This window comes from Leptodactylus fuscus, chromosome 5 (genome assembly GCF_031893055.1).
Source record: "Leptodactylus fuscus isolate aLepFus1 chromosome 5, aLepFus1.hap2, whole genome shotgun sequence".
NCBI lineage: Eukaryota > Metazoa > Chordata > Amphibia > Anura > Leptodactylidae > Leptodactylus > Leptodactylus fuscus.
In genome coordinates, this window is record NC_134269.1 from 4,236,156 (window position 1) to 4,257,697 (window position 21,542).

Consider the following 21,542-nt stretch of genomic DNA (forward strand, 5'->3'; position numbering starts at 1 on the left):
GATGAGGCTTGTCCACCCTCTCCTTTCTCCCTTCTACAGGTCAAATGTACCGAGGGACTGATGGGAACCATCAATCTTACTGCCCAGTTTAGTAGACATCAGCCCAGAAGTACAGAAACCACTAGGAGCGGGGAAGAGTCCTTAGGTAGCTTACAATTATGGTGTGACAAACAAGTAGAAACCAGATGCACCGCTTTGACTACCTGTAAAAGGGAGAAGGGAGAGTCTGTTGAAGCATATTATGGCAGACTACTCACCAAGGTAGTAGACTCTGGGCGGGATCAGGCCCCTGATGCTTTGAAAAACACCATGATTGCTCAAGGAATCAGACCAAATATGGCCAAAATGATCAGAGGCTGCACCCCAGATTGGAAACATACAAACCCAGATGACTTGTATGCCAAGGCTGTTGGGTTTGCTGTAGATGAGAGAGAGAAAAAGGCAGCCGCTCCAGTAAAAAATTACACCAATTCGGGCACCCTAAACCCAGGTAATCCGAGTGATCAAGGCCGACAGGGCACCCGCCTAGGCCACAAGGGCGGAGGGGAACTCGAAAGTGTTTTAATTGTGGAAAGCGGGGACATCTGGCCAGGGATTGTTGGTGCCCAAAACAAAGTGACAATTGTGGAAAACCTGCCCCTAATCAGGGTCAGGACAATTCACAATGAAGATCAGGCTCTCCAGCTCCAGTGTCCCTCTTATCTACAGCAGAGGTATACATACTTTGGTAGAGCTTAGCAAGAAGCGGGAGGAGGAGAGGATGAGACAAGGCAGGTAACTAAGATGTCAGCTATAAGTGATAGATTGTAACACCACTAGTATAATGTATGGAAAATTATGAATATATGGTTCAATTTGTAATTGTATAGTGTAAGCTGTTTTTAGCAATGCCAGTATTTGACTTTTAAGCCTTGTGTAAGAATATGGTGATGTTTTACAGTGGTAAAAACTTTTATTGGAATCTCGTAAAGAAAATGTTAAAAGTCTGGCAGTTGGCCCTTAAGGCAACCTCAAATATAGTTTAAGAGGTTCTGAACATCTGTGGTAATTAGAAGAGTGGGGTTTGCCATGGAAATATTATTATGTTTTGTACGATATTATGTGAATTTATTGTTTTGTCTGTTATCGTCACTTGAACTATTGTGCACCTGCCCTAGGCTTGCCTGACTATCAGAAGCCCTTTCAAGTCTATGTCACTGAAATGATGGGACATGCTACTGCAGTTCTCACACAACAACATGGAGATAGAAAGCGTCCCGTGGCATATTATAGTGCACGTTTGGATGCTGTTGCATGGGGAACGCTCTCTTGTGTAAGGGTTGTACTCCGTACAGGCCCTGCCTGAGAAAAGCTCAGACATTTTACTAGACCACCCCCTGGTGGTATACACACCACATGACATCCATGCAATCTTCACACAGGTAGACAGATGTCATTGTTACTTGGCAAGACAGAGCAAAATGGAATTTGCTCTACAATCCTCCGCCCACATTTCATTTCAGCGTTGTTTTGACTCTGAATCCTGCAACTCTTTTACCAGTAGGAGTTCATGATTCAAAGGGGGAGTAGATGAGAATGAGATATTTTTAAACTCCCTCTCAGAGATGACTCATTTGATAGCCAACATCAGCATGACTGTGTTGACCTGATGTCTCAAGAGACAGTCGGCTTCAGTCATAGTCAGAATCCTGACTATGAGGTGTTTGTGGACAGTTCCGGGTACTTAACAGAAAAAGGCAAATTTGTTACAGGGTATGCTATAATCACCATACATGACATCATAGTACAAGAAGCCCTTCCACCACACATGTCAGCACAAAAGGCTGAACTGAAAGCCCTTATAGAAGCAGCGAAGTAGCTAAGGATAGCACAGCAAACATTTACACTGACTCCAGGTATGCTTTTGGCATTGCACATTATTATGGCCCTAAATGGAGGTCCAGGAACTTCCTGATGGCACCGGGTAAGCCAATTAAGAATGGAAACTTAGTAAGTAAGTTGATGGAGGCCATATTGCTCCCTAAGCTGTTGGCAATTGTGAAAGTCAGAGCTCACACAAGGGGAAGAGACCCTGAGAATATTGGAAATGAAAAGGATGATCGAGCAGCCAAAGCAGCGGCACTGCTGCCATGGAAGGGTCTCAACCAGGTGAGAAAAATGGATATTTACCTAGCAGACCCCAAGGGGCTGTATTCTAAGGTGACTGGTGAGGCAATTGAGACATGGACAAAGGCTGGTGCCAGAGAATGTGAAGGAATGTGGAAAATGGGGCATAGACTGTGTCTGCCCGCAGCAGCATACCCCCAAATGGCTGGTTTGGCCCATGGTAAGGTGCATGCCTCTCAAAATGCCATGGAGTCACTAGTAAGTAAATTATGGTTTGCCCCAGGGTTTGGAAGGGCTGCAGGGAATCACGTAAAAGCATGTCACATATGTGCTCTACACAATCCAGAACAGGTAGTTAAAATACCTACCACATGCACACCAAAATCCCTGTATCCATTTCAGAGAATACAAGTAGATTACTGTTACGGTTCTGTATATATATATATATATATATATATATATATATATATATATATATATATATATACATATATATATAAAACTACAGAACCTCTTAGCTGTAGAACACTACAGCGAGGTCCACAGGCCCAATGGTGGGAGGCTGTATGTCTGAACGCAATGTGAACTACTGCGAAGACTCTGCAGCGTGAAAATCAATGTGAACTACTACAGAACACTGCAGCCTGACTCAATGTGAACTACTGCAAGACACTGCAGCCTGAACTCAATGTGAACAGTGTGTACTGTGCAACACTCCATGTGAACAAGGTGCAACTAAAATCCTGCCAGTTTAGCTCACTGGCCAGGTGCACCAGTACAAGTGGAACACAAATGGCTGCCAAGGGTTAACACTAGAGATGAGCGAACAGTGTTCTATCGAACACATGTTCGATCGGATATCACGCTGTTCGCCATGTTCGAATCGAATCGAACACCGTGTAGTAAAGTGTGCCAAAACTCAATTCCCCTGGGACAGGAACTACGACAACGGGGGCATTGAAAAAAATCGGAAAAAGTCATTGGCTGCCGAAATCAGGTGACCTCCATTTTAGACGAATAGTGGATTTCAAATCCGGGTCATATGAGAATGTGAACTTTGTGACTATGAGACAGGGATAGCTGTACAGGCAGGGATAGCTAGGGATAACCTTTATTTAGGGGGGAATGTTATTAAAAATAACTTTTTGGGGCTCTATCGGGTGTGTAATTGTGTTTTTTGTGAGATAAACTTTTTCCCATAGGAATGCATTGGCCAGCGCTGATTGGCCAGAGTACGGAATTCGGCCAATCAGCGCTGGCTCTGCTGGAGGAGGCGGAGTCTAAGATCGCTGCACACCAGTCTCCATTCTGGTCCGACCTTAGACTCCGCCTCCTCCAGCCGAGCCAGCGCTGATTGAACAAATTCCGTACTCTGGCCAATCAGCGCTGGCCAATGCATTCTATTGGTGTGATGAAGCAGTGCTGAATGTGTGTGCTTAGCTCAACTACGCCGGTGGAGTAGTTGAGCTAAGCACACACATTCAGCTCTGCTTCAATCAGCGCTGGCCAATGCATTCTATTAGCGTGATGAAGCAGAGTGTGCACAAGGGTTCAAGCGCACACTCGGCTCTGATGTAGCAGAGCCGAGGGTGCACATCTGTTACAAATCTCATAAATCTTTTGACAAGTGCTCGTATACATTTCCTAACCAATGATATATTTCATGCCATTGTTTTTAAACATATTATTTGATTTGGATTTTCTTCACAATAATTTGATAATTATAATTTTACAATAATAATCCGCAATTCCATGAAGTAAAACCTCTTGAGTATAAATCTTTCAGGACTCATTTACCTGCCACCTGCTCTATTATTTAGTATATAAAGATCTAGACTTAGCCGCATTCTGGTCACATTCATGGATCTTATGGCCTCACAACATCTCGGCTGCCGGATTTTGCTTTCGGGATTTTCTTCTCAAAAATGTCAACGAAGAAAATTTGGATTAAGCACTAAAAGCATTAACAGAAAATTTCTGTCTAGTAATACAAAACACAGATTTCTTAAGATTCCTCTCAAATTGTCTAAAATGAATTTAATAATTTTATTTATTTCACATGTTTTTACACTGATATTTCTGCCAAGACCATGACCGTGTCACCCTCTATCTATTGACTCTTCTTATGTTAGTTTAGTACAACATGATATGATTTGCTTTACATGGAGGAGAAGAATCTGACGGACGGCATTGAGTTTTTCCTTGTAGGATTTCAGTGCAGCCAAAATGTAAGAATGTTCCTGTTCTGTCTTCTCCTGGTGGTTTACTGTGGGACAATATGTGGGAACCTCCTGATCATCACCCTGGTGTCCTCCAGTAAGATCCTCCACACTCCAATGTACTTCTTCATCTCACAACTCTCCATCAGTGACATCTTATTGACTACAGAAATTGTCCCCAACTTGTTCCACATCCTACTGAATAATGGGGCGGCCATTACTGTCATTGGTTGCATTACTCAACTTTATTTTTTTTGTGGCTCTGAAGCCTTTGAGTGTTTCCTCTTGGCTGTAATGTCCTATGACAGATATGTGGCCATCTGTAATCCTCTCCGTTACTCCACCATCATGACCAGTGGACATTGTGTGATATTGTCTATTACTTGTTGGTTGCTTGGATTTTCTATTATTCTGATTCACGTCATAGAAACTGCAAGAATTACATTTTGTGGCTCCAATGTCATTGACCATTTATTCTGTGACCTTATGCCCTTACTAGAACTTGCCTGTTCGGACACCTTTATCATCCATATACAGATTTACATTGTAGGGATTGTAGTTTTATTAATCCCAGCCTTAATCATTGTAACGTCTTATGCTTCTATTGCTCGGGCAGTCTTAAGGATCCCATCCAGTACTGGTAGACAGAAAGCCTTCTCCACCTGTAGCTCCCACCTCATTGTGGTCTCCATATTCTATGGGTCTATGTTCAGTGTTTATATTGTCCCACCAAAAGATCTCACAATCTCCATGAGTAAGATCCTCTCCCTGCTATATACTGTGTTTACCCCACTGATCAACCCCATTATATACAGTCTGAGGAATAAAGATATTAGGAAAGCCGTACAGGAAATATTTGCTAAGCGTGAGATCTTATAAATTAACAATAACATGGTCTTCATTGAGATTTTTTGGTGAGAATTTTTTTTAGGATTGAAATGAAACTGAAATAAGACATAATTTCAATACAATCCATTAAAATACAAATTATACTGAGATATCCCATATCATATGTCTGTATCCTACTCATTAGATGGGTCTAATCTCAGCCTAGTAGGGGGGATATACAGTGTTGGCCAAAAGTATTGCCCCCCCCTGCAATTCTGTCAGATAATCCTCGCTGTCCCCCAGATAATGATTACAAGCACAAACTCTTTGGTAATATCTTCATTTATTTCACTTGCAATGAAAAAACACAAAAGAGAATGAAAAAAAAAGTCACATCATTGATCATTTTACACAAAACTCCAGAACTGGTGCGGACAGAAGTATTGGCGCCCTCAGCCTAATACTTGGTAGCACAACCTTTAGACACAATAACTGCGCACAACCGCTTCCGCTAACCAGCAATGAGTTTCTTACAAGGCTCTGCTGGAATCTTAGACCCTTCTTCTTTGGCAAACTGCTCGCGGTCCCCCCTGAGATGTGAAGGGGGCCTTCTCCAAACTGCCACCAAGAGATCTCTCCTCCTCCCCCACAGGTGTTCTATGGGATCCAGGGCTGGACTCATTGCTGCCACTTTACAAGTTTCCAGGGCTTTCTCTCACCACCATTTTCTAGTGCTGACCTGAAGTGTGTTTTGGGTCCTTGTCCTGCTGGAAGAGCCCTGACCTCTGAGGGAGACCCAGCTTTCTCACACTGGGCCCTACATGATGCTGCACAATGTGTTGGTCGTCTTCAGACTTCATAATGCCATGCACAAGGTCAAGCAGTCCAGTGCCAGAGGCAGCAAAGCAACCCCAAAACATCAGGGACCCTCCGCCATGTCTGACTGTAGGGGGCGTCGTCTTCTCTTTGAAGGCCTCTTTTTTTCCTGTAATCTCTATGTTGATGCCTTTTCCTACTTTTGTCTCATCTGACCAGAGAACATTCTTCCAAAACGTTTTTGGCTTTCTCAGGTAAGTTTTGGCAAACTCCAGCCTGGCTTCTGTCTGTGGGTAAGAAGTGGGGTCTTCCTGGGTCTCCTACCATACAGTCCCTTCTCATTCAGACGCTGACGCTGGATAGTACGGGGTGACATTGTTGTACCCTCGGACTGCAGGGCAGCTTGGACTTGTTTGGATGTTAGTCGAGGTTCTTTATCCACCATCCGCACAATCTTGCGGTGAAATCTCTCGTCAATGTTTCTTTTGCGTCCACATCTAGGGAGGTTAGCCACAGTGCCATGGGCTTTACACTTCTTGATGACACTGCACACGGTAGACACAGGAACATTCAGGTCTTTGGAGATGGACTTGTAGCCTTGAGATTGCTCATGCTTCCTCACAATTTTGCTTCTCAAGTCCTCAGACAGTTCTTTGGTCTTCTTTCTTTTCTCCATGCTCAATGTGGTCACACAAGGACACAGGACAGAGGTGGAGTCAACTTTAATCCATTTCAACTGGCTGCAAGTGTGATTTACTTATTGCCACCACCTGTCAGATGCCTCAGGTAAGTAACAGGTGCTGTTAATTACACAAATTAGAGAAGCATCACATGATTTTTCATATAGTGACAATACTTTTGTCCACCCCCTTTTAATGTTTGGTGTGGAATTTTATTCAATTTGGCTTTTTGACAATTCTTTTTGTGGTTTTCCATTGAAGACAAATTAAATAAAGATAATACCAAAGAATTTGTGATTGCAATCATTATCTGGAAGAACACAAGTATGATCTGACAGAATTGCAGGGGTGCCAATACTTTTGGCCAACACTGTAGGATATCTCTGTATTTCCCTCTGTATTGTTTGCATTTTGATGCAAAAATATTGAAAGTTATGTTTAGGCTCATTTCTATTTCTAAGATGTCTCTGATTCGGGCCAGTGGTCCATTAGTAGAATGGAGAAATTAGAAACTTCTCAAAGTTGGACCCAAAGATGTTATCTATTCCTGGAGAACAATTATTAGCAATTGAGTATTCCAGAATTATCTGTATTTAGTACATTACAAATCTCGGTCTGTTTGATGGCAGTGATAGAGATTACATCCTCTATTATCAGAAACTCCCATGCTTGTATACAAGACTTCTCCCGAGCTGCACCACTTCTCTGGAATGCTCTACCCCGGACAATCAGATTAACTCCCAATTCCTACAGTTTCAAACGCAAACTAAAGACGCATCTTATCAGACAGGCCGATCACATGTCCTAATGTAAACCCTTCCGTACTATTAGCTGGATTCACTGGTTTTATAAAACGATACAGGAAAAAATATTAGTAAGTGGATATTATCTGAGTTATCTGAATTTAGAACAATAGATTGGAGAAAAGATTAGACAGAAAGCAGAACCTCATCCATCTATAAAACATCTTAGCTCTTCCATAGAGACTTTGTCAAGCCTTCCAAGGGCTGTGTAGCGGAGCGCTGACTTTCCTTTGGATTTTAGATAGATATAAAGATACATAAAGCATCGCTCTGTAGATAAAGGCATAGGTGTAGAATCAGTATATGAGATTTAAATTACATTTATGTTTTATATATACACTGACAAGCAAAAGGGTAACAATGTTCTGACCTTGTGACTTGTCTTGCACTTGTGACTTTCAGGCTCCAGATTTCACCATCTATTACAGCTTGGAACGTGAGACTCCCATCATTCTATAGACAATCCTCTTGTCAGTCTCATATACTTGATTTGCAGCTTTTCATACTTATATCGGGTTCATTATGTTTTACCATTGTTACTAAATAATAGCTATTTTACAAAAATAAATCATTTACCTGGTTCTCTGCAGTCTATGGTTGAAACTTTTTTTTTACTTCTTCAGTTAACAGATTTATTTCTGTGCTCTTTCTTGTGGGGGCACTGCACCCCCTCTACCCATCAGTGCCCCCCACACAGTATTATATGCCTAGAAGTGCCCCCTATGCTCCAGTGCTATTATTACACTCTCCTCAGACCCCAGAGTATAATAATCAGAGGGCCAGGGAAGGTGAATAAAAATAGACACTGATACTCACCTTGCCTTATCTTTCCTGGGCAACCTGTCTCCGGCTATCTGCTGAATATTCAGCATCTCTGGTCATCTTCCCGACGTCTCTGCTGAGGCCTGGGATTGGTCCTCAGTGGTCACTTGGGGGTGTAGTGATGTCATTACGTCGCTGCACCCCATGTGACCGCTGGGGCCTGATCAGGCCTGGAACCATGCTTTCCACAACCGCTGTCATAGTGGTACCAGGCCCCGTCCATCTCCAGTTGACCGCATGCCCTGTACCTTGCTGGGCTTGGACGCACTCCCAGCGTCGTTACGCCCCTGCCTGTTGTGGCTCCGGTTGGTGCTGCAAGCTTAAGCATTTCTGGTTCATCATCTTCCAGATACTGTACTGGGCCTGGATGCTGCTGTTCCTAATTTAGTCCTGATGCTTGTGATCCCCCATTTTGTCTTTATGGTGAGGGTCTAAGAGCTCTGCCATCCAGTACTCATCCCTCTGCATGATGCTGATAATACATTTGCTGCTGTGTAAGTAGTGGAACATAGAGCCTGCAATGCTCGCCAACATATGTGCAGACCTAGGGGCCTGCAATGGTAGGTGCTCTTGGCCAATTTGGTCATCATCATAATCATCATCTTGAAACAGATAAAGGTCGTCTACCTCCCTTGGCATTGCCTGTAATATATCAAGAGTACCCTGTGCAACCATTGCAGAGTCTCCCTCCTTTTCCTCCTCTTTAAGTCTAAGAGTCCCACTTCCTCTACCGTAATGACCCAGACCTGAATTCTAATCCTCCTCCATTAACTCAAGGCCATCATTTTGACAAAGAGGAATAAAATGTTCCTCCACTTTCATTCCCCGTTGCATGAGTGTAAAGGTTTCTTGTAAGAGACACAATAGAGGGATCAAATCGCTCATTTTGCAGTTGTCCCCATTGGTGGCTTCTTCAAAGTGATTGACATCTCAAGTAGAAAAATTGTTCCTGTCATCTGCTGTATGCAACAATCATTCATGCTGCTCATACAGGTGCTCCAGGATGTGTAAGGTGCAGGTTCACTGAGTTGGAACATCACAGATGTTCCAACTCAGTGATGCGCAGGTAGTATTCTCATCAATCCTCCCAGTTGATGGTCATGGCATCAGGAGATGGAATAGAATACTAGAGGTAAAACCTGGCTTCGACAGTGGTGCCGAGAGCAAGGATTTGGATTTTTGGACCATGGCGTGAATTACCTCTACGATGGACTCCTTGCTAGAGACGGGATACATCTCACAAAACCTGGGAAAAACATATTTGCCAGAAGACTTGCCACACTCATCAGAAGGGCTTTAAACTAGAAGAAGAGGGGATGGGAAGAAAAAAGAAAGACAAGAACATGCAGCTAAAAGACATACTAAACAAGGTTACTAGATGTGGTAAAGAGGACCCAAGACAGGACACTCAGAAGGAAATTACGAAAAAGGATACAACAGAGCACAATCTGAAATGTTTTTACACAAACGCACAAAGCATGGGAAATAAACAAGGAGAACTAGAGCTGATGATACACAAGGAAAACTATGACGTCATCGGCATCACAGAAACCTGTTGGAACGACATGCATGATTGGAACATACAGATGGAAGGATACAACTTATTCAAAAAGAATAGAACTAATAAAAGAGGGGGTGGAGTTGCATTGTATGTTAAAAAAGAACACATCTCCACAGAAATTACAGTTTTACAGAATGATAATCTACTGGAAATTATTTGGGTAGTAATTCAAGGGAAAAACAATGATAAGGACATCATACTAGGCGTTTATTACAGACCACCAGGACAGACAGAAGACATGGATGAGATTTTTTCACAGCAAATGACCACGCTCTCAAAGAAACATGAAATAGTGATCATGGGAGACTTCAATTACCCTGACATTCATTGGGAAACCCATACAGCCAAGAGTAAAGGCTCCATCACATTTTTATCCTCTCTAGCAGACAACTTCATTGCCCAGCTAGTAGAAGAAAACATGAGAGGAACATCCATTTTGGACCTAGTCCTAACCAACAAAGAGCACATGGTTGAGGGACTACGGGTAGCAGGGACACTGGGATTCAGCGATCATGCTATACTTGAGTTTGGGGTTGCAAGAAGAAGACGACCTGAGAAGACACAGACTTCAAGGCTCGACTTTAGCAGGGCAGACTTCAAGATCCTGAAGGCAAGGGTTAGCAGAATTCCATGGTGCAAAATTCTTAAGCACAAAAATGCATATGAAGGGTGGGAAATCTTCCGTAGGGAAATCATTAAAGCACAGGAACTAACAATACCTAGAAGGAAGAAAAATGGGAAGCACCTAAAAATATCAGGATGGATGACCAAAAAATTACATAACCTGCTAAAAAGGAAAAAGGAAGCATACAAAAAGTGGAAGATGGGAACTATACCTAAGGAAGAGTACACAGCAGTCTGCAGACTCTGCAAGACAAGCATCAAAGGAGCTAAGGCTGAACACGAATTGAAGCTTGCAAAAGAGGCAAAGAGTAAGGTAAAAGGATTTTGGGGATATGTTAAAAGCAAAAGAAAAGTGAAGGAGACCATTGGAGTCCTGAAGAATGACAAAGGAGAAACAGTTAACATGGTGGAACAGCAGGTGGAGCTACTAAATTCATATTTTGTATCCGTCTTCTCCCAAGAAACTAATGGAAATATCGACATTAATGGTGATGGAGATGAGGGGAAGGAGGACTCCAAGCTGACTATAAGCGAAGGTCTTGTAAGAGAGCACTTAGCCAAGTTACAAGAAACCAAGTCCCCAGGACCAGATGATTTACACCCTAGAGTCCTGAAAGAGATAGCAGAGGAAATAACAGAACCCCTTGCTATAATCTTCGGTAAGTCATGGGAAACAGGAGTAGTCCCTTTAGATTGGAAAAGGGCAAATGTTGTCCCCATCTACAAAAAGGGGAAAAGGGACGATCCAGGAAATTACAGGCCGGTAAGTCTGACCTCGATAGCAGGAAAAATCTTTGAGCAAATTGTCAAGGAACATTTACTTCAGTACCTGGATGGGAAGGCATTAATTAACCAGAGCCAGCACGGCTTTATGACCAATAAATCTTGTCAGACTAACCTGATTTCCTTCTACAACAAAATCACTGAATGGTTGGACCAAGGGAATGCCGTGGACATAGTATATCTTGACTTCAGTAAGGCATTTGATAAAGTATCACATAACCTTCTTATTGAAAAAATGATTAAGTATGGCTTTGACAAAATATTAGTTAGGTGGATTCACAACTGGCTTAATGATCGGGCACAACGAGTAATACTAAATGGCTACACATCCAACTGGAAGAAAGTCAAAAGCGGGGTGCCGCAGGGCTCTGTTCTGGGCCCAGTACTTTTTAATATCTTTATAAATGATCTGGACGATGGAATTATTGGGGAACTCATAAAATTTGCAGATGATACGAAGATAGGAGGAATAGCCAACACTAGAGAGGAGAGAGAGTGTATTCAAAAGGACTTAGACACACTGGAACAATGGGCTGAGGCCAACAAAATGGGATTTAACAGGGACAAATGCAAAGTTCTACAACTGGGTAACAGAAATGTAAAAAACATATATAGTATGGGAGGAATAGAACTAAGTGATAGCAGAGGGGAAAAGGACTTGGGCATAATAGTAGATCACAAATTCAACATGAGCCAACAGTGCGGTGCTGCTGCAAAAAAGGCGAATAAAATTCTGGGATGTATTAAGACAAGCATTGAATCTAGATGAAGAGAGGTCATTATTCCGCTGTACTCTTCCCTGGTCAGACCACACCTGCAATACTGTGTACAGTTCTGGGCGCCTCAATTCAAGAAAGACATTGATATATTGGAGCAAGTCCAGAGAAGAGCAACCAAAATGGTGGAAGGTCTGCAAACCATGTCCTATGAGGAGCGGCTAAAAGAACTGGGATTGTTTAGTTTGCAGAAGAGAAGGCTGAGGGGAGATTTAATAGCAGTCTACAAATATCTGAAAGGTAGTCACAGTGCAGAGGGATCTCCCCTATTCTCATTAGCACAAGGAAGTACAAGAAGCAATGGGATGAAACTAAAGGGAAAGAGATACAGATTAGACATTAGGAAAAACTTTCTGACAGTGAGGGGAGTGAGAGAGTGGAATAGGCTGCCACGGGAGGTGGTGGGCGCTCCATCAATGGAAATCTTCAAGCGGAATCTGGATAAACATATAGCTGGGATGATTTAGGAAAACCTGCACTCGCAGGGGGTTGGACCCGATGGCCCTTGAGGTCCCTTCCAACTCTACCAAAAAGAAAAAAGAAAAAAAAAAAAAAAAAAAAAAAGATAAGGCAGTGTCATGGTTGACTATTTGGGACTGCAAATCAAGTTTGCTTTTTTTTATGTTACGTCAGAACACTTGATATGTGCAGAGATTTTTCTGAACATGAGGAGAACCTCTTATAATCCATTCTATAGGTTAATAAAGTGGAAAACCATCAGATTAAGGACATGTGCCATAAGAGGACAATGTTTTATGTGTCCTAACTTCAGTGCAGCAAATATATTAATGGTATTTTCAGTAGTATCACTGCCCAGTTGGAGTTGGTGAGGAGCTATCCAGGAGGACATCTACTGTAGGATACAACGAAGCAGCTCCTCCACTGTGTGGCTCCTCTGATCTAGGCTTATTAATGGCAAAATCACATGATGGTGCTTTACTTTACACCTGTGAAGCAAGGGTGGAGGAGAAATAAGAGGAGTAGACGTGATGGCTTGCCCTAATGAAGATGGTGACAAGAAACAATCCAAAGATAAGGATCCAGAGGAGGTACATGGGCACTGCATGGTGTTTGAACTGGGTCTCCACATTTGGGATGAAAGTAGTGCTTTATCTTGCCGCTTCTTTGGATTGTGGCTGCTGCCGCTTAAATAGTTGACCAAGTGGTTCATGAAAACCATGTATTGTCTTTGTCAATAATTTCTGGTCGATGTGTCGATGGTGGTGTGCACCTTTCCTCAGACATATTCAAGGAAAGGGCCATGTTCTCCAACACACAGGGATATGAAGTAGGAACAGCTTTCCTAGAGAATTAATCATGGCTAGGTATCCTCCATCCAGGTTGCACACATGACATCAGTTGTTGAAACTCATGGGAGTCCACTAAGTAGTATATCAGCAACTGTTAACTGTGAGTGTTGGATGGTATTTCTGTCTCTTGGCCTTGGCCACGCACTCCTATATGTATGACTGATGTTGGCTTTGATGAGGAGGTACTACATGTCCTTATACATGGCTACAACTAAGATTATTATTCTTGCAGATCTTGCACATTGCCATAGATTTATTGATTGGCAATGCACAAAAAAATTATCACATGGGAGATGACCACATGTAGTTGCTTCCACCAGCATCATCAGCAGTGCAAATATATCTGAGACTGCCACCACATGGACCACCACCTCCATGCTGTGTGGTTCTCATAGGTCTACCCTGGACAGTCTTTTTGGAAGTTAGGCCTATGCAATGTCTGGAGTCATTGTTATCACCAGTACCACAAGATTCTTCCTTTAAAGTCACTTTGGTACAATGGTCCTATTCACAGTAGAATCATTATCAGCAATGCTATCACAGCTGCTTTGCTTGTTTTCTAACACAATATCATGTCCATGCACTCCCTCACAATTCCACTTCAAGATGTCCCCCCAGCCATAGCTCTCTTACCAAAACAATGATGTGTAGTAGTTAGAGATGAGCGAACACTAAAATGTTCGAGGTTCGAAATTCGATTCGAACAGCCGCTCACTGTTCGAGTGTTCGAATGGGTTTCGAACCCCATTATAGTCTATGGGGAACATAAACTCGTTAAGGGGGAAACCCAAATTCGTGTCTGGAGGGTCACCAAGTCCACTATGACACCCCAGGAAATGATACCAACACCCTGGAATGACACTGGGACAGCAGGGGAAGCATGTCTGGGGGCATAAAAGTCACTTTATTTCATGGAAATCCCTGTCAGTTTGCGATTTTCGCAAGCTAACTTTTCCCCATAGAAATGCATTGGCCAGTGCTGATTGGCCAGAGTACGGAACTCGACCAATCAGCGCTGGCTCTGCTGGAGGAGGCGGAGTCTAAGATCGCTCCACACCAGTCTCCATTCAGGTCCGACCTTAGACTCCGCCTCCTCCGGCAGAGCCAGCGCTGATTGGCCGAAGGCTGGCCAATGCATTCCTATGCGAATGCAGAGACTTAGCAGTGCTGAGTCAGTTTTGCTCAACTACACATCTGATGCACACTCGGCACTGCTACATCAGATGTAGCAATCTCATGTAGCAGAGCCGAGGGTGCACTAGAACCCCTGTGCAAACTCAGTTCACGCTAATAGAATGCATTGGCCTGCGCTGATTGGCCAATGCATTCTATTAGCCCGATGAAGTAGAGCTGAATGTGTGTGCTAAGCACACACATTCAGCACTGCTTCATCACGCCAATACAATGCATTAGCCAGTGCTGATTGGCCAGAGTACGGAATTCGGCCAATCAGCGCTGGCCAATGCATTCTATTAGCCCGATGAAGTAGAGCTGAATGTGTGTGCTTAGCACACACATTCAGCTCTACTTCATCAGGCTAATAGAATACATTGGCCAATCAGCGCTGGCCAATGCATTCTATTAGCTTGATGAAGCAGAGTGTGCACAAGGGTTCAAGCGCACCCTCGGCTCTCCTACATCAGAGCCGAGGGTGCGCTTGAACCCTTGTGCAGCCTCGGCTCTGCTACATCAGAGCCGAGGGTGCGCTTGAACCCTTGTGCACACTTCTCTTCATCAAGCTAATAGAATGCATTGGCCAGCACTGATTGGCCAGAGTACGGAATTCGGCCAATCAGCGCTGGCCAATGCATCCCTATGGGAAAAAGTTTATCTCACAAAAATCACAATTACACACCCGATAGAGCCCCAAAAAGTTATTTTTAATAACATTCCCCCCTAAATAAAGGTTCTCCCTAGCTATCCCTGCCTGTACAGCTATCCCTGTCTCATAGTCACAAAGTTCACATTCTCATATGACCCGGATTTGAAATCCACTATTCGTCTAAAATGGAGGTCACCTGATTTCGGCAGCCAATGACTTTTTCCAATTTTTTTCAATGCCCCCGGTGTCGTAGTTCCTGTCCCACCTCCCCTGCGCTGTTATTGGTGCAAAAAAGGCGCCAGGGAAGGTGGGAGGGGAATCGAATTTTGGCGCACTTTACCACGCGGTGTTCGATTCGATTCGAACATGGCGAACACCCTGATATCCGATCGAACATGTGTTCGATAGAACACTGTTCGCTCATCTCTAGTAGTAGTATTAGTGCTACACCCACTGTCACTGCCATCCCCACCAACAATCATCATGTCTTCCTCCTCATCTTGAATACAATGCTAACTGGTCTCATCTTGTTCATCAAAAAGAGGAGAAAGACTGCTCTGACTAGGAGAAATAGGTGGCACGTCACTAACAGGGATCCGGGTCAGTGAAGAATATGAGTGAGACATGGTTGGCCGTCCAGAAAGGCCCTGTGACAAAAAATTTAATCAACCAAAACAAACCTGGGAACCGCGGCATCTAGACCAGACACAACATGAATCTTCAGAAGTTTGCCCAGCTCTAATTTTGATGAATGCCCCTTTAAATCTCTCAACCAATGCTAAATTCAGACAATATTTTAAAAATGAATTATTTGATACAGATTTTCTTCATAACAAATTGTTTATGATCAGCAATTACATTAATAATCAGGCAAAGCCTCTTGAGTATAAATCTCTCAGGACTCATTTACCTTCCGCCTGCTCTATTATTTAGTATATAAAGATCTAGACTTAGCCGCATTCTGGTCACATTCATGGATCTTATGGCCTCACAACATCTCGGCTGCCGGATTTTGCTTTCGACATTTTCTTCTCAAAAATGTCAATGAAGAAAATTTGGATTAAGCACTAAAAGCATTAACAGAAAATTTCTGTCTAGTAATACAAAACACAGATTTCTTAAGATTCCTCTCAAATTGTCTAAAATGAATTTGATACTTTTATTTATTTCACATGTTTTTACACTGATATTTCTGCCAAGACCATGACCGTGTCACCCTCTATCTATTGACTCTTCTTATATTAGTTTAGTACAATCATAATATGATTACATGGAGGAGAAGAATCTGACGGCTGTTACTGAGTTTTTCCTTGTAGGATTTCAGTGCAGCCAAAATGTAAGAATTCTCCTGTTCTGTCTTCTCCTGGTGGTTTACTGTGGGACAATATGTGGGAACCTCCTGATCATCACCCTGGTGTCCTCCAGTAAGATCCTCCACACCCCAATGTACTTCTTCATCTCACAACTCTCCATCAGTGATATTGTGGTCATCACAGATATTGTCCCCAACCTGCTTCACATCCTACTGAATAATGGGGCGGCCATTACTTTTATTGGTTGTATCACTCGGCTTTATTTTTTTTGTGGCTCTGAAGCCTTTGAGTGTTTCCTCTTGGTTGTGATGTCCTATGACCGATATGTGGCCATCTGTAATCCTCTCCGTTACTCCACCATCATGACCAGTGGACATTGTGTGATATTGTCTATTACTTGTTGGTTGGTTGGATTTATTATTATTATGATTCACGTCATAGAAACTGCAAAAATTACATTTTGTGGCTCCAATGTCATTGACCATTTATTCTGTGACCTTATGCCCTTACTAGAACTTTCCTGTTCAGACACCTTTATTATCCATATACGGATTTACTTTGTAGGGATTGTAGTTTTATTAATCCCAACCACCATCATTGTAGTGTCTTATACTTCTATTGTCCGGGCAGTCTTAAGGATCCCATCGAGTACTGGTAGACAGAAAGCCTTCTCCACCTGTAGCTCCCACCTCATTGTGGTCTCCATATTCTATGGGACTATATTCAGTGTTTATATCGTCCCACCAAAAGATCTCACAATTTCCACAAGTAAGATCCTCTCCCTGCTATATACTGTGTTTACCCCTCTGATCAACCCCATTATATACAGTCTGAGGAATAAAGATATTAGGAAAGGTGTACAGGAAATATTTGCTAAGCGTGTGATCTGGTAAATTAAGAATAACATGGTCTTCATTGAGATTTTTCGGTGAGATTTTTTTCAGAATTGAAATGAAACTGAAATAAGACATAATTTCAATACAATCCATTAAAATACAAAATATACTGTATATCATATATCCAAATATACTGTATATACTGTATATCATATATCATATGTCTGTATCATACTCATTAGATGGGTCTAATCTCAGCCTAGTAGGGGGCTGATATAGGATATCTCTGTATTTCCCTCTGTATTGTTTGCATTTTGATCAAAAATATTGAAAGTTATGTTTAGGCTCATTTCTATTTCTAAGATGTCTCTGATTCGGGCCAGTGGTCCATTAGTAGAATGGAGAAATTAGAAACTTCTCAAAGTTGGACCTAAAGATGTTATCTATTCATAGTGAACAATTATTAGCAATTGAGTATTCCAGAATTATCTGTATTTAGTACATTACAAATCTCGGTCTGTTTGATGGCAGTGATAGAGATTAGAGATGAGCGAACACTATTCGAATCTGCCGTTTCGGATCACATGCTCCCATATAAATGAAGGGACGTAGCCGGCACGTGAGGGGTTAAGCGGCCGACTCCCGGCAAAGTCAGCGTGCCGGCCGCTTCCATTCATTTCTCTTGGAGTGTGCTATTCAAAACGTCTGTCTCAAATAGTGTTCGCTCATCTCTAATCTCTGTTGAGTTTTCTTTTTACACTCATTGGCTACAACATATTGTGTATATCTATGGAAAACAAGAGCACATTGGCCCTATGTCATCAGGTTGTCTATCACTAGGATGGAGCAGTGAGAATGACCTCATAGCTGGATTCACTGGTTTTATAAAATGATACAGGAAAAAATATTAGTAAGTGGATATAATCTGAGAAATCTGAATTTAGAACAATAGACGGGAGAAAAGATTAGACAGCAGAACTTCATCCATGTATAAAACATCTTAGCTCTTCCATAGAGACTTTGTCAAGCCTTCCAAGGGTTGTGTAGCGGAGCGCTGACTTTCCTTTGGATTTTAGATAGATATAAAGATTAGAGATGAGCGAACAGTGTTCTATCGAACACATGTTCGATCGGATATCAGGGTGTTCGCCATGTTCGAATCGAATCGAACACCACGTGGTAAAGTGCGCCAAAATTCGATTCCCCTCCCACCTTCCCTGGCGCCTTTTTTGCACCAATAACAGCGCAGGGGAGGTGGGACAGGAACTACGACACTGGGGGCATTGAAAAAAATTGGAAAAAGTCATTGGCTGCCGAAATCAGGTGACCTCCATTTTAGACGAATAGTGGATTTCAAATCCGGGTCATATGAGAATGTGAACTTTGTGACTGAGACAGGGATAGCTGTACAGGCAGGGATAGCTAGGGATAACCTTTATTTAGGGGGGAATGTTATTAAAAATAACTTTTTGGGGCTCTATCGGGTGTGTAATTGTGATTTTTGTGAGATAAACTTTTTCCCATAGGGATGCATTGGCCAGCGCTGATTGGCCGAATTCCGTACTCTGGCCAATCAGTGCTGGCCAATGCATTCTATTAGCTTGATGAAGCAGAGTGTGCACAAGGGTTCAAGCGCACCCTCGGCTCTGATGTAGGAGAGCCGAGGGTGCACTTGAACCCTTGTGCACCCTCAGCTCTGCTACATCAGAGCCGAGGGTGCGCTTGAACCCTTGTGCACACTCTGCTTCATCAAGCTAATAGAATGCATTGGCCAGCGCTGATTGGCCAATGTATTCTATTAGCCTGATGAAGTAGAGCTGAATGTGTGTGCTAAGCACACACATTCAGCTCTACTTCATCGGGCTAATAGAATGCATTGGCCAGCGCTGATTGGCCAGAGTACGGAACTCGACCAATCAGCGCTGGCTCTGCTGGAGGAGGCGGAGTCTAAGATCGCTCCACACCAGTCTCCATTCAGGTCCGACCTTAGACTCCGCCTCCTCCGGCAGAGCCAGCGCTGATTGGCCGAAGGCTGGCCAATGCATTCCTATGCGAATGCAGAGACTTAGCAGTGCTGAGTCAGTTTTGCTCAACTACACATCTGATGCACACTCGGCACTGCTACATCAGATGTAGCAATCTGATGTAGCAGAGCCGAGGGTGCACTAGAACCCCTGTGCAAACTCAGTTCACGCTAATAGAATGCATTGGCCAGCGCTGATTGGCCAATGCATTCTATTAGCCCGATGAAGTAGAGCTGAATGTGTGTGCTAAGCACACACATTCAGCACTGCTTCATCACGCCAATACAATGCATTAGCCAGTGCTGATTGGCCAGAGTACGGAATTCGGCCAATCAGCGCTGGCTCTGCTGGAGGAGGCGGAGTCTAAGGTCGGACCTGAATGGAGACTGGTGTGGAGCGATCTTAGACTCCGCCTCCTCCAGCAGAGCCAGCGCTGATTGGTCGAGTTCCGTACTCTGGCCAATCAGCGCTGGCCAATGCATTCTATTAGCCCGATGAAGTAGAGCTGAATGTGTGTGCTTAGCACACACATTCAGCTCTACTTCATCAGGCTAATAGAATACATTGGCCAATCAGCGCTGGCCAATGCATTCTATTAGCTTGATGAAGCAGAGTGTGCACAAGGGTTCAAGCGCACCCTCGGCTCTGATGTAGCAGAGCTGAGGGTGCACAAGGGTTCAAGTGCACCCTCGGCTCTCCTACATCAGAGCCGAGGGTGCGCTTGAACCCTTGTGCAGCCTCGGCTCTGCTACATCAGAGCCGAGGGTGCGCTTGAACCCTTGTGCACACTCTGCTTCATCAAGCTAATAGAATGCATTGGCCAGCACTGATTGGCCAGAGTACGGAATTCGGCCAATCAGCGCTGGCCAATGCATTCTATTAGCCCGATGAAGTAGAGCTGAATGTGTGTGCTAAGCACACACATTCAGCACTGCTTCATCACGCCAATACAATGCATTAGCCAGTGCTGATTGGCCAGAGTACGGAATTCGGCCAATCAGCGCTGGCTCTGCTGGAGGAGGCGGAGTCTAAGATCGCTCCACCCCAGTCTCCATTCAGGTCCGACCTTAGACTCCGCCTCCTCCAGCAGAGCCAGCGCTGATTGGCCGAATTCCGTACTCTGGCCAATCAGCACTGGCTAATGCATTGTATTGGCTTGATGAAGCAGTGCTGAATGTGTGTGCTTAGCACACACATTCAGCTCTACTTCATCGGGCTAATAGAATGCATTGGCCAGCGCTGATTGGCCGAATTCCGTACTCTGGCCAATCAGCACTGGCTAATGCATTGTATTGGCTTGATGAAGCAGTGCTGAATGTGTGTGCTTAGCACACACATTCAGCTCTACTTCATCGGGCTAATAGAATGCATTGGCCAATCAGCGCTGGCCAATGCATTCTATTAGCGTGAACTGAGTTTGCACAGGGGTTCTAGTGCACCCTCGGCTCTGCTACATCAGATTGCTACATCTGATGTAGCAGTGCCGAGTGTGCATCAGATGTGTAGTTGAGCAAAACTGACTCAGCACTGCTAAGTCTGCATTCGCATAGGAATGCATTGGCCAGCCTTCGGCCAATCAGCGCTGGCTCTGCCGGAGGAGGCGGAGTCTAAGGTCGGACCTGAATGGAGACTGGTGTGGAGCTATCTTAGACTCCGCCTCCTCCAGCAGAGCCAGCGCTGATTGGTCGAGTTCCGTACTCTGGCCAATCAGCACTGGCCAATGCATTTCTATGGGGAAAAGTTAGCTTGCGAAAATCGCAAACTGACAGAGATTTCCATGAAATAAAGTGACTTTTATGCCCCCAGACATGCTTCCCCTGCTGTCCCAGTGTCATTACAGGGTGTTGGTATCATTTCCTGGGGTGTCATAGTGGACTTGGTGACCCTCCAGACACGGATTTGGGTTTCCCCCTTAACGAGTTTATGTTCCCCATAGACTATAATGGGGTTCGAAACCCATTCGAACACTCGAACAGTGAGCGGCTGTTCGAATCGAATTTCGAACCTCGAACATTTTAGTGTTCGCTCATCTCTAATAAAGATACATACAGCCATAGACATAGGTATAGAATCAGTATATGAGCTTTAAATTGCATCTATGTTTTATATATACACTGACAAGCAAAAGGGTAACAATGTTCTGACCTTGTGACTTGTTTTACACTTGTGACTTTCAGGCTCCAGATCTCACCATCCACTACAGCTTGGAACTAGGGTTG

General features: G+C 43.6%; 2 protein-coding genes across 2 annotated transcripts; both read left to right on the forward strand.

The window, feature by feature from the left end:
* Positions 1-4,268: 4,268 nt before the first annotated feature.
* LOC142202275 (olfactory receptor 11L1-like) lies at positions 4,269-5,204 on the forward strand. The gene has a single exon (XM_075272334.1). It carries the CDS (start codon positions 4,269-4,271, stop codon positions 5,202-5,204), a length of 936 nt encoding a protein of 311 aa, XP_075128435.1.
* Positions 5,205-16,420: 11,216 nt separating this feature from the next.
* On the forward strand, positions 16,421-17,356 carry LOC142202276 (olfactory receptor 11L1-like). The gene has a single exon (XM_075272335.1). The coding sequence runs from the start codon at positions 16,421-16,423 to the stop codon at positions 17,354-17,356; it is 936 nt and encodes a 311-aa protein (XP_075128436.1).
* The last annotated feature ends 4,186 nt before the right edge of the window (positions 17,357-21,542 follow it).

Excerpts from the sequence above, each read along its gene's own strand:
- LOC142202276 (XM_075272335.1), top strand. The coding sequence starts at position 16,421 with ATGGAGGAGAAGAATCTGACGGCTGTTACTGAGTTTTTCCTTGTAGGA.
- LOC142202275 (XM_075272334.1), top strand. The coding sequence starts at position 4,269 with ATGGAGGAGAAGAATCTGACGGACGGCATTGAGTTTTTCCTTGTAGGA.